Source organism: Petaurus breviceps, unplaced genomic scaffold (genome assembly GCF_028583685.1).
Source record: "Petaurus breviceps papuanus isolate PSGF00001 unplaced genomic scaffold, PetGlider_PUasm1.0 90977, whole genome shotgun sequence".
In the NCBI taxonomy this organism is placed as follows: domain Eukaryota; kingdom Metazoa; phylum Chordata; class Mammalia; order Diprotodontia; family Petauridae; genus Petaurus; species Petaurus breviceps.
The window spans coordinates 6,821,228-6,835,147 of NW_027187391.1; the positions used below are offsets into that span (position 1 = coordinate 6,821,228).

At 37.2% G+C, this 13,920-nt stretch overlaps 1 protein-coding gene across 1 annotated transcript in view; it reads right to left on the reverse strand.

The window, feature by feature from the left end:
• The window catches only part of ARFGEF3 (ARFGEF family member 3), a 229,582-nt gene that overhangs the window by 101,873 nt on the left and 113,789 nt on the right, over nt 1–13,920 (reverse strand). Inside the window, exons 7-8 of the mRNA XM_069077269.1 lie at nt 12,801–12,843; nt 6,745–6,823 (exon numbers count right to left, since the gene is read on the reverse strand). Of these exons, the coding sequence (XP_068933370.1) occupies nt 6,745–6,823; nt 12,801–12,843 (122 nt within the window). The remainder of the gene's footprint in view (nt 1–6,744; nt 6,824–12,800; nt 12,844–13,920) is intronic.

A 13,920-nucleotide genomic window follows, 5' to 3' on the forward strand; every position in this document is an offset into this window, starting at 1 on the left:
AAAACAGTCTCTGCCCTTAAGGATCCCATATACTGAAGGAGAGACAACGTGGAAACAAATAGGAACATAGAGAATATATTCAGAGTAGATGGAAGGTAACCTTAGGGAAAAGGCATTAGCAGCTGGGCGGTGGGGGAGGGGAAAGAGGTGGGCAGGAAAGATGATGTATAAGATGATGTTTGAGGTGAGTCTTGAAGGAAGCCAGGAATTCTACAGGTGGAAGAGGCAGAGCATTCAAGAAATGCTTGGGGATGGAGAAGGGCCAAACTAGTGTAGAGCATGTCATGTGCAAGGAACAAGTAGGTCACTGTGGCTGTAGAGCTCTTGGAGAAGAGTAAAATATGAGAAGACTAGAAGGGAAGGAAGGGGCCAGGTTGTTAAGAGATTTAAATGGCACGCCAAACAGAGGGCTCTGCATTTATCCTGGAGGCAAAAGGGAGCCGCTAGAGTTTACTTAGTTGGGAATTGGGGTGTGTGTGAATGTAGAGAGTGACATGAGGAGACCTATTCTTTAGGGGAAAAAATCACTTTGGCAGCTGTGTAAAAGATGGATGGGGGGGGGTGGAGAATTGAGACAGGGAGACCAATTATAGGCTATTGCAATACTAGGAGAGAGGTGGAGAAATCGTATCATGACTGAGTAAAGACAAGGGGAAATATATTTCATTGTGAGACTATTGTGGACTCTGGGAGATAAAAAAAACAGATAGGATCATCAAATAATCAACAGAATTACTTAAATATCAAGTCAACTTTCAAGCATCTTCTGGCAGAATACTTTGGTATCATGGTATTATGTAGTCTGGAAGCTCACGATTGGGCTGCCATCATTAAGGAATCATAGAAAAAAAGAAGAAAATGTAAAGTTCTGTTAAGATACTCAGAAAAGCAAACCCCTTTCTTTCTAAACCTGTTGTCCTAGAAATGACAAGACTAAGGCGGCTCCAGCCCCCAAGGAATGTCCCCGCCTTGGCATAGACCACAGTGGCTCTGGCCAGGATCTGGAGGCTTTTGAAATGTATTAGACTTTCAATAGGGCTTTCTTTCTGTATATACCAGCAAAAGCAAGCCACTCTTGAAAGTAGTTTTTAGATCCCTTGAAACATTGGCAGGCAGGAAGTATTACCAAGGTAACCAGGGTATTATAGTCTCCTTGGAGACTCATTGTGGCAGGTTTTCAGGGGGCTGCAGCAACCTAGAAAATGGGAAGCTCAGTGCCCCAAATGTGTCATGTCATTAAAGGTGCTATTTAAAATCAACACTTTCCACCTACACCGGTCACCCAGTTTTACACTGTGCACATATATACCACACACACACACACACACACACACACACACTTCCCTTTACCCAGCTCTCAGAACTCAGCCCAGAATGAATAAAAAAGGGATCCATCCTAGCAACCATCTATCTCACTGGAAAAGCCCTGGGGAGCAAGCTGCCTTCTTAGAAGGGTCATGAGTCATTCTGTCCTTTGTTTGAGAATTTCATGGTTTGTAGACTTCTTCAAGATTGAAGCTGCAGCTGCTGGAGTTAATGAAGCCATTGGATGAAGAGTTCTAGAGAATGGTTTAAATCCCCCAAATTGTTTATTTTGTAAGTCTTAGAAAGACTTCTCCATGTTTAGTAGGCTGACTCCCAACAGTCAGTCAGTCAGTTAACCAATAAGCATTTAGTAAATATTTACTATGAGTCAGGCACTGTGCTAGATGCTGGAAATACAAAGAAAGACAAAAAACAGTCCCTACCCTCAAGGGGTTTACATTATAATGGAGGACACAATAATTAAATAACTAGGGACATGCAAGATATATAAAAAATGGAAGGTAATCTAAGAGAAGGCACTAGCAGGTGGGGTGTGGGGAAAAACCTCCTAGAGGAAGTGGAACTTAAGTTGTGTTAAAAAAAAAACTCATTCACCAAATTTTCAGGTCACATCCTCCTTCTGTATAAAATGAGAGGGGTTGGAATAGAAGATCTCTAAGGTCATAGACTTGAACTGAGTCTTGAAGGAAGGTAGAGAAATCAAGAAGTATGACATCAGAGGGATGGAAGATGATAGCCAGTGGACTGGTACAAAGCCTATACATTCATTCAATAAACATTTATTAAGCACCTACTATGTGTCAGGCACTGTAGAAACAAAAAGAGGCAAAAGACAGCCCCTGCCCTCAAGGAACTTACACTCCAATGGGAGTCACAGAGATAAGAGAAGGTTCCTGCTAAGGAAATCTAAGTAGGTCCATATAGCTGGACCATAGAGTGTAGAGGGGAATAAAGTATAAGACAGCTGGAAAGCTCAGAAGTGGCCAGCTTATGAGCAGCTTTAAATTCCAAGAAGACTTTTTAGTTGATCCTAAAGGTAATAGGGAGCTATTGAAATTAGTAATCAGGAGGCCATGACATGGTCAGACCCATGCTTTAGAAAAATCACCTTGGCAGCCGAGTATAGGATGAACTGCTATGGGGAGGGGCAAGTAGACAAGTAGACAATTAGGAGACTTTTTCAATGGACTAGATAAGATAAATGCCTGTATTAGGGCAGTGTCTATGATTGGAAAAGAGGAGACACATATGAGAGATGTGAAGATAGAAATTGAAAGATTTAACAATGGACTGGATATGTGGGCTGAGTGAGCATGAGGTGTCAAGGATAGCACTGAAGTTCCTAGACTGAGTAACTGGGAGGATGGGTGACACTCTTGATAGTAAGTAATAGGAAAGTCAAAAGAAGGGAGGATTTGAAGATGAGAAGTCCTACTTGGGACATGTTGAAGTTAAGATGCTTCCAAGTTAATTCAACTTGAGATAAGATGTCCAAAAGGCAGTTGTTGATATGAGACTGGCGTTTTGGAGAAGGAATGGGGTTAGCTGTATTCATCTGAGGATCATCTGTTTAAGGATGATAACTGTACCCATGGAAGATGATGAACTCACCAAGTGAGAGAGTATAGAGGGAAAAAGAGAAGAATGGCCAGAAAAGACCCTTGGGATCATCTTGGGCATGTTATAAAGAATAATGAACAAAGAGGATGGGAAAGATGTAGTTGGATGCATACAGATCCCAATCAGGGCAGTGTCATGAAAATCCAGAGGGGAAAAAATATCCAAGAAGAAAATGTATTTGACAATGTCAAATGCTCCAGAAAGAAAAGAAGGAAATAAGCATTTATTAAGCACCTACTAAATTCCAGGTTCTATGTTAAATGCTTTACAAATATTAGCTCATTTGATCTTCACAACAAGCCTAAGAGGAAGTTGCTATTGTTATCCCCATTTTACAGATGAGGAAACATCAAGGAGGAAGATCAAGTCACTTGACTTGATCAGGATCACAAAAAGCTAGAGTATCTGAGGACATATTTAAACTCAGGTTTTTTGTCACTGGGCCCAAGGCTCTATCCACTGTGCCTCTTCAGCTATCAAGTATGAAAACTGATAAAAGGTCACTAGATTGGAAATGAAAAGATCACCTGGAGAGACCAGTTTCAGATGAATGATGAGGTTAGAAGTCAGATTACGGAGTGTTTAGAGGACGGCAAGAGGAGAGGAAATGGAGGAAGCATATGTGGCTTCCTCTAGTAGTTTAGCCACAAAGGAGAGAAGACAAATAGGATGATAGCTAATAGGGATGAATTAAGTGAGAGTTCTTAAGGGTGGGAGAGATAGAACCATATTTTTTTTGAAAGTAGGGAAGAAACCAGAAAATAGTGAAAGACTAAATGTGAGAAAAAGTAGACAGAATATGGGGGGGTGTGGTAAAGCAGTCTGGGGAAGTCAGGAGGAGATGGGAGTAGGGGTGCGTTCATGTAAAGGGGGTTGGGTTGGGCAAGGAGAAGGGCCACCTCTTCATCTGAGAATGGAGGGAAGGAAGAAATAATGGCAGAAGATGTTCAGAATCCACTCTCTTCATTTCCACCTCTTAGAATGCTCAAGCACCACCTTCTATATGAAACCACCTGTGATCTTCCCTGTGTATGAGTGTTAATTAATTAACTTGTTAACTAATTATTTTGTTTATACTGATATGTGTGCTTATTGACTCCTCCAATAGAATATAAGCTCTTCTGGGACAGTGAATATTTTATCTTTGTTTTTGTATCCCCAAAGCTCAATACAAAGCCAAGTCTAAGTCCATAGTAGGTCCTTAATAAATGTTTATTGATCGATTGATTAATCTTCCTTTGATCTCATTTCAATTTAAGTAAAGAGAGCTGAAAAACAATAGGTGATATAAAAAAATTATGACACCCCAGTAAAACCAAAACTCTGGCTTATAGATTCACAAGGCTGCTTAGGGAAAATTTGTCTGACAAGCTGTATTTGAAAAGAAAATCTTTCTAAGACTCCATAAAACCTTCCTAAAATGCTTTATTTCTCCCTGGAGCTAAATGAAGTATTAATTTGACTAAACTAAGAAAGAAATCTAATTAATAATGTACCTTCAAGGCTCATAAGTAGGTAGGCTCAGTGCTTCTTTACCTGAGCACAGTATTATAAGTGGAATCCTACTCACTAAATATTTACTAAAACCTCCTATGGCGTAGGCAGAACAGGCTTTAGAAAGTCCTAATCCAATATCATCAAGAGGGAAGCTGAGAAAGAAAATCAATTTTGCAACGATTTCTCCCGCAGTAAAGCTCATTGTCAAAAATCATTGAGTGAGATATCTTAGCAATCTTGATACTTTTTAAAAAGTTGCTCATACTGAGCAATATGATAAATACGTGCAATTTAAACACAAAAAGAATAATTTCTTGCCCCCTACATAACAATAACAAAAAGAAAGATGAAATATTCTCTAGGTAACCAAGAATAAGAATAGGTGTTTATACACCGAGGAGTAACTATAAGTATAAAGCTGCATTCTTAAAAGACACTTCAAGATAAATTACATACATAACAGTTCTCCTAAATCATACCATGACAAGATTGTGAAGCAGCAACTGCCAAAGAAAGAAACAGAGAAACATTCACATTTGTAATTCAAACACAAAATTTTAAATAATTTTAATTTGTTTCTGGCCCATGTTTCTGCAGTTCCCAAGACAATGAGAGAAAATGAATCTTCTTGCTCATTAATTTGCTCATTAGTGAGGGTAAACTCTCACTTTATGAGGAAACTCTGATTTAGCTGACATTTTGGTTGGTAGCTGGTCACCAAGTGCCATTATTATCTCTATACTTAGAGTAATTTCTAATAATTTAGAAAGCCCTTCAAGAGCCTTTTACTCAAAGTAAAAACTGTGCCCAGTCAGTCATCAATCTACAGGGCATAGCACAGTTTTCGACATGTGGTACATGATATGTAGAATTGAATTTTTATAAGCACAAAATTCCCAGTTGTAGGGACTTCTGGTTAGCAGAATGTTAGATAACTAAAAGATTTGCTATTTATAAATCTGGCACAAGTTTCTCAATCCTTCCTCTGAAATTTCAATGTTTTGAACCCACACCAACTAAAAAGACAATTCTTAATGACAAACTTGTCACATAAAAAAATGACTTTTTAGTATTTATGTCTTTGAGAAAGGGGTATATTGTATGATTGTATTTGTGTGTGCATCTGGTGAAGATATCTGCCTATAGAAGGAAAGAAGGAAACTGGCTACATAAAATTTTAATTTCATGATCACACACCTAATTGACACAAAATATGTATTAACTGAACTGGAAGAGAATATAAGGTAATAATCACAAAAATATAAAAAGGAAAAAAAGCCCTAAGAAAATATCAGAACACAGATGGATATAATGACTAACCACTTCACTCCAGAGTACAGAAGATAAATTGGGTCTTCCTTTCCCCAGTAGAGAAATGGTGGCCTACAGACACAGAATGAGGCAAATGTTGTCTGTGTGTCTATGTGTTTTGGTTAATGATACTTCTTTGTTTAAAAAAAAGAGGTTTCTGTTGGGGTGGGAAATTCTTAAGAAAAGAAAATATCTTAAAAAAAAACAGTAGTGTCAATAAAATGCCTTTATAGTACTTTTTTTTTCCCAATAGAACGTTATGGTAGAATTTTTTGCAAGCTGGAAAATGATAATTGGTATCTGGAATTCTGGCATCTTGTTCTGGAAGAAACTCCAAATAAGTATATATTATTCAAATATAATATTATACTATATATAATAAAATAGAATAATATACTATATTATATAATAGGTTATTCATATATATTATATAAGTATATAGATATATAAAGGTTGGTATCAGGAAGACCCGAGTTTGAATCCTGTTCCAGACACTTAACAGTTATGTAACCCTAAATTAATTTCTTAACGTCTCTCAGCCTCAGCTGAATAATTTGTAATATGGAGGATAGGGGCAGCTAAGTGGCACAATGAATAGAGCACCGGCCCTGGAGTCAGGAGGACCTGAGTTCAAATTTGACTTCAGACACAACACAAAACTATCTATGTGACCTTGGGCAAGTCACTTAACCCCAATTGCCAAAAAAAACCCCCAAAGCAAAAAAAATAAAAATAAAAATAAATATGGATGATAATAATAGCACCTATCTTCACATTCACAAAATATTGGTATGAGGATCAAATGGGATTTTCTATGTTAAGCAGAAAGTACTTTATAAATACTGGCTATTTCATATATATATATATATATATATGATATTTTTGTAAAATACAAATAAAATAGGAAGACATTCTTAAAGTTCAGTTCTAGACAGAAATGGTAGAAATAGGTGATTGATGCCCAAAGGAATTGGCATTTGTAGCACCTACTTTATCGCGGCTTGTAGCTTCTCACACAGGACGGAGAGGACAGAGACGACATCATCACAGAGGGTTTCTAAAGTTGAACCTTTAAAACAGAAAAGATAAAAGAAGAAAAGTGGCATAATAGGCCCCACAGTATCAGCAGGATCACTCCATAATATTTAATTCTTTACACTTTCTGGAGCTGCCATGATTGGACTTGCCTACAGTCTAGCAGAGGAAAAACAGCAATAACAAGAAGAAATTCCACAGGGAAAAGGAAAAATTTGGGAGACAACATTTTGATGGAATTCCAATGCTCCAAATGATGGAACAAGAATAAGCTCAGAGAAGAACATGGATAGACTTGTACAAAATAATGAAGAGGAAAATGAGTAGGACCAAGAGAATGTTGTGTACAGTACAACAATATTAAGAATGACTTTGAGTGAATAAGTAATTTTGCTTATTATAAATACTCAAATTAAATACAAAGGATCTATGAAAGAAGATGCTACTGCATCCAGAGGAAGAACTGATAAATAGAAGTATGTACAGAATGGGGCAGCTAGGTGGCACAGTGAATAGAGCACCAGCCCTGGAGTCAGGAGGACCTGAGTTCAAATCCGGCCTCAGAAACAACACAAAAGTAGATGTGTGACCTTGGGCAAGTCACTTAACCCCAATTGCCCTGCCTTCCCCCATCAAAAAAAAAAAAAGAAAAAAAGGAGGAAAAAAAACCAAATGTACATGATAACTTTATTATACAGACACACACACACACACACACACATTTTGCTTTTCAGAGAGGAGAAGGTAGGCCAATTGGGGTTAAGTGACTTGCTCAAGGTCACATAGCTAGTAACTGTTAAATGTTTGAGGCTGGATTTGAACTCAGGTCCTGCTGACTCCAGGGCCAGTGCTCTATTCACTGTACCACCTAGCCACCCCAACTTTATTATATATTTCAAAGGAATAGCAAGTAATAGATGTGCAGTTTCATGTGCAATCATATTTTTATTATCCTATGTTATGAAAAAAGCTTATTTTATGCCATAAATTAAAAATACAAAAATTAATATTAAAAAGAATAAGCTCAGAGGATTTATTTCTTTTTTTAATATGTCATGTATTCTTTTCTGTTTTAAATAAACATTGCCCTTATTTTTCAGAAATTTCTTTATGACCCTGTGGACCATAGCAAACCAATATTGTCTGTGGGGTTACTTGGCAAAGATATTGGAGTGGTTTGCCATTTCCTTCTCCATTGGATTAAGGTAAACAAAGGTTAAGTGACTTGCCCACGTTCACACACTAGTGTCTGATTTAAACTCAGGTCTTCCTGACTCCAGGACCAGCACTCTATCCACTGAGCCGCCTAGCTGCCTAAAATAAACATTACCCATATATAATTGAGAGAGTTAAAAAATATTAAAATGGACCAGCACAAGCAATAGAGACTGAACTCAGTAGGTTTCAGCTGAGTTCACTCCCCAGAATTCCAGGTTGTAGTTTGAAAGGCTGCTAGTGGGCAAGAAGAATGAGACCACAGAATGGAAGCCATTGCAAGTACCAAGGGAGAACTCAGTATCTCCTGCCATTTAAAGTATTCCCCCTGAGTCAACATAGCACCTGCAGAGCACATTGCTGCAAGGAGAGATGGAGAGCCACACCCAGCAAGAGCTGCCATGTTTGTTATATGTTAGTGGAAAGAAACTAACAGAGTTTCTCAGACTTAGCATAGTGACCTACACCTATTAGGTGCTCTCCTTGCTGGATGGATAGATGGATTAATGGGTGAATATATACTCTAGTAGTATACGTTTGAAAAGAAAAATCTCTTATTGTAAGCGTGAGCTATTCAAGGTCATCATGTCATCCTCTTTGGTTATTGGTCATCCATGTTAAATGATTTGCTTCATATAGTGAAGCAGGTAGGCAGTATGGTAAATAGAGCACTGGATTAGAATCAGAAAAAGTTGCGTTTCAATCCTGTCTCAGACATTTATTTGCTGTGTGACTGTGAGCAACCTACTTAACCTCTCTGTGCCTCAATTTCGTCATCTGTGAAATGTGGATAGTAAGTACATATTTCACAGGACTGTTATGAGGCTCAAATGAAATAACATATGGAAAGCATTTTGTAAGCCTTAAAGTGCTATTGGGGACCAGAACAAATTTGCTTCTTGGAGGATCAGGGGAAGTTGGCTCAGGGTGTGGCTGAAGTTATGCCAGAAATAGAAAGTTGAGGACTAGATAAAAGTTAAAACTTCCTTGGATGAACAAAGGAACTTGGGAAAAGCTAATTTTAGACTAGGGATAATACTATTCTAATAACAATAATAATTAGCATTTATAAAGTGTTCTAAAGTTTGCAAAATATAGTATATGTTATCTAATTTCATTATTTACCCTGTGAGGTAGGTGCTATCACCCCCATTTTACAGATGAAGAAACTGAGGCTGGGAAATGTTAAATGAATTACCTAGGGTTACACAACTAACAAATGTCTGGGACAGGATTGGAATTAACATATTGCTGACTCCAAGTCCATTACTCTATCCATTACAGGATTTACCTAAAGGAAATACTAAAGTATCTTTTGTATTGTCAAGGAGAAAAGGAGTAAATTTAGAAATATGCTAAGTGGAGGGATTTAGACTTAAATATATAGGTTGACTTTGTATTTACTCCTCTCTCTATATAAAATTACCTATTTCAGGAAGTCTGTGATCTTATGGATGTAGGTATTCCCTCCATCAGTGCAGATAGCAACCTATCCATGCTTCCCTATCCTGTACAGTTCTTTCTTCGGTTCATCTATATAGTCTGATCGATATATGAGAGGAAGTCATGTAAGTCTTCTACTTTTCATTACCCCAGTCTGACTCAAAGTCTATTCAGTTGTTATACCTTCCTTTCACCACGTTACTGGACTTCCTTAACTGATCAAATACGGCATCAGTAATATCCCTCAGATTACTTCCTGTGTACAATACACAATGGGAAATAGTGCTGCAACCTACCTGTACATATAGTGTGTCTGTTGGTCTTTGGGTCACCTATTTCTGTGATTCTTCTGGGATTGTGGCATTTCAAGATCCACAAGACATAGCAGGAGTAGGAGAACTTTTGTGTTAAAATAGTCTTTCAGGTAGCCATCAGTTGGAGAAGGGTTAAAAGAACTGTGGTACAATCATGTAATGGAATATTACAATGTACTAAGGATTTGTGAAAATGAAGAATTCCGAAAAGCATAGGAAGAATTACATGAACTAAAAATAGAGAATAAAGCAAACAGAACAAGGAAAGTGACAAAAAATTCCTGCAACAATGCAAATGGAAAGGATAACAACATCAATCAAATGAATCTGAATATTTTATGATTCTAAGGATCAAACCTGATCATGAAAAAGAGATGAGAAAATGAACCTCCCTCACTTCTTTGCAGACTTGGGGGACTATGGGTGTGGAGCTATTGGACTTAATTGATAATACTGTTAGTTTTTCTGAAATGCTTCCCATGCCCCACTCTTTCTTGTTAAATCTTTGCTATAAGGGATGGTGTGCTAGGTTGGGAAAGGGAAAAGAAGGTGATGTAAAAACAAATGATCAATTAAAAATGAGGTGCATTTTTGAACCAGGGAGATTAGGAAAGCACTGTATAATTTCCCAAATAGAATCCAGTTTGATATTTTCCTCTTCTTATGCAATTCTGGGGTCCAGTTCAATATTCATTTGCTGTCCTAGGTATGTGCTAATATATATTCATCAATGTTACAAGTTACCAAATACAAGTTACAGTCTGGACAATGTGACACAGCCAGACATATATCTGGTTTATTCCATATAGATTGTCCCATTGTTGCCCACTGATATCTGTGTATGTCTCCAGAGGCATTTTATACATTACCTTTTGTTTGTACTTAAGGTTACTGACCTGAAAGTACTATTATCAGTGACTTACTACAGCCAAGGGTAGCAGAGATAGGAGCAAGAGTCACATTTCCAATACAGCAGACATATCTTGAGCATTAGGGCACCAAAGACAAGAAATCTCAGGCTTTGCCACCAAGTTCATATGAAGATTCTGACAGAGATACTTTTATCTTTACTATATTAGCTTCAGGGAAAGATATTTTTTCCATATGGTTAGTTGCTGAAGCACTAAAACAAATTAAAATCACCAATTTTATGGAGACAACTGTTTTACAACACACTTTTCATTTTTATTATTTAAAAATGTAATCATTTTAGGCTTATATGAGACATAACTAGCTTTTGACTATTGAAAGTAAATGGTAGATCACTCATTAAAATATTTTGTGAGTGCTTACAATGTACAAGATATCATACTAGATCCTGTATCTAAAGACAAAATTAAATAAAACTGCTGGGAATCTCATTTTCTTATTGGTTTTCAAGTCACATTGTTCCAAAAGGAAGATGCTCTGGGGCAGTGACATGGGCAAGAAGGAAGAGAGGAAAATAACTTGGGAAACATACAAAATGAAGAACTAGTGTTGTTATAATGGAATTAATATTACTTTTTTTTAATAAAGGCTACAAAAAACAAATGAAACTTCCCTAAAAATGCAATAGTGTTAATTGTCAGATTCTTGAGTTACTGACGATGACTATAGTACCGGTGGCCAAGAATAGTGACAAGGGTGCAGGGAGCTGGTGACCAGAGAAAGATACATACAAAGAAAAAAAGGAAAACCTGGGGTTGTGATAAAGCAAAGAATATGTGCTTTTCTTTGAAAGCTCTAGCATTTAGTTTGATTAGACTTAGTCCCCACAGGATTACTGCTCTAGTCACTGCCACATCAAATCCTAGGAAATAATTAGTACCATAGTGAGCTTCTCTAGTTATTCCATTCAGAGCAGAGCCTCCCAAAGTTAAAGAATAAAGAGATGGAAGAACTACCAGCAGGAGGTGATAGTGATGAAGATTTCAGAGAGTAATAGGAAGTACTTTTTTGGAGGATGCATCTAGACCTATGATTTCATTGGTAAAAGGAACTCTCTGTAAGGACACTTCCTTTACTCCTAAAGGTAAGCAATAGTTCTGTAACTTAGTCTCAAGGAGCATCTTAAGGATGTGAATAGCAGGGTATGACTGGAGTAATTTACCTAATGATTCAGAACTCAGTGATTGTCCCCCAGTTCCTACCTATGACCCAAATTAAGTTAGCTTAATTTAAGTAATCAAGGTTCTCCTCATTCTCCAACTGGTTTATATTATATTATGCTTTCCAGTTTGCTTACTTGGTTAAAAGGGCATTATACTCCCATGCACTGTTTCCTGAGATCTCAGAGCCAATCTGTTTCTCCTTTGTTTCTCTTTCCACCCATCCCCACCTCTTATTTCTTGCCCTTTTCTTCTCTTGACTTCCTATGCAGTCACCCCTCCTTAATTAGCTGTAATAATATAGAAGAGAAATAGATATTTAAATATTGGTTTGAATTATTAAAACTCTGTATTCATTTATTTTAAACTTTCACAATTGGATGTTTTAAAATCTCTAGTCTAATAGAACTATATTAATCAGGGTCATATATGATTTTGACATGTGTCAATTTAGCAATTAATAAGCATGATAACATGATGAAGAAAGTAAATTAGAAATAGCACAAAGAGAAGGAAGTAAATAGATAATATATACCTGCATGTATATATGCAGATATATATATATATATATATATATACACAGAGATAATCTATACCTAGGTAGGATAAGGGACCTAAGCATGGACTCAAATGATAGAACAAAATAATTATTATAATAAAATAATAACATTTATATAATGCTTTAAGATTTGCAAGGCACTTACTTTCCCAACAGCTCTGGGAAATAGGTACTATTATTATCCTTATTCCATAGGTGAGGAAACTGAGGCAGAGAAATTAAGTGACTTACCCAGGGTCAGAAAGTAAGTGTTGTAATCAGGATTTGAACTTAGGTGTGCCCTGATTTCAGGTCCAATGCTCTATTCATTGGGTTGCCTAGCTGCCCTAAATAAAATAAAATGTGCCATATAAGCTCCCAAGAACAGTCGTAAAAAATGAAATTAAATACCTTGCTTCCTCAAATCTGGAGGGATATCTGGGTTTTCAATAATCTAGTAAAGGAAGAAAAACATCACAATTAGAACATACAGTTAAAGAAATCACAGCTCTGAAAAATGAAGAATGAAGGTAGCACCCAAGACGTAATTTAAGATCTTTCACTGGCTAGCCTACATATTTTTCCAACTCTGAATGGTCACATCTTTTCTGTTTTCAAGGAAGTTTATGAAAAATAACAAGGAGGATTGTAGCACCAGTATAATTTTCATTGAATACTCACCTAAGGGACCACTAACCTTATGACATTTCATGGTTAGTTCATGGTTACATTGTGGTATCCATCAAGCCAAGAAAATTGATTTAAGTTACAGGAGGGCCACTTAGCTTTGTGTGAAAGTCAATGCTTTTTCAAGGCTACTGACACCAGTCTCTCACCTAGCATACTCTTGGTCACAAATGGGCAATAAGAGTATTATCATAAATTTATATGTACCATGCTAAAGCTAAAGACCATTTCCTTTTGAAAGGTGGGCAGTCATATTGTCTCTTTTATCTCAAGGACAGAATATTAAATTTTAATAACTAAATAAACAAGCCAGCTATTCTCATCTAGTTTTATATACTCAACATAGCATGTTAATATATTTGGCTTTATTATAACATAAAACAGTGTAATAATAATGGAATATAAAGATCCCCCTGTATTGGCTTGGTTTTTGGTGTTAAAACCCAGAGCTTGTGAATCCCACTTGTGGGATGGACTTGTTGACGTGAAAAGAGAGGGCTGAACTGGGAGGAGCTGGTGACGTAGATTTGGAGAGACACGAGAGAGGCAGAAGAACTTTTTGGAAGCAGCACCCTTTTGGAGGCAGAGAGAGACTGAGGGGATTGCTGAGGGCCACTTTGAATTGCCCAGGACTTTTGAGAGCTGCCACCCAGAGCTGCCAAGGACTGAGGAGACATGGCTGTTATGCTGGTACTTTGTCTGTCTGTTTTGATGTTGTTTTGCCAGATTTGTCCACTGGTGAAGGACAGTGCTGTTGTTGCAGAGGTCTTGGAACCTTGCTGTTGGTTCAGAAGCCCTGAAGAAGGATTTTCTTGTTGTATGTTTACAGAAATCCTGGAAGAGG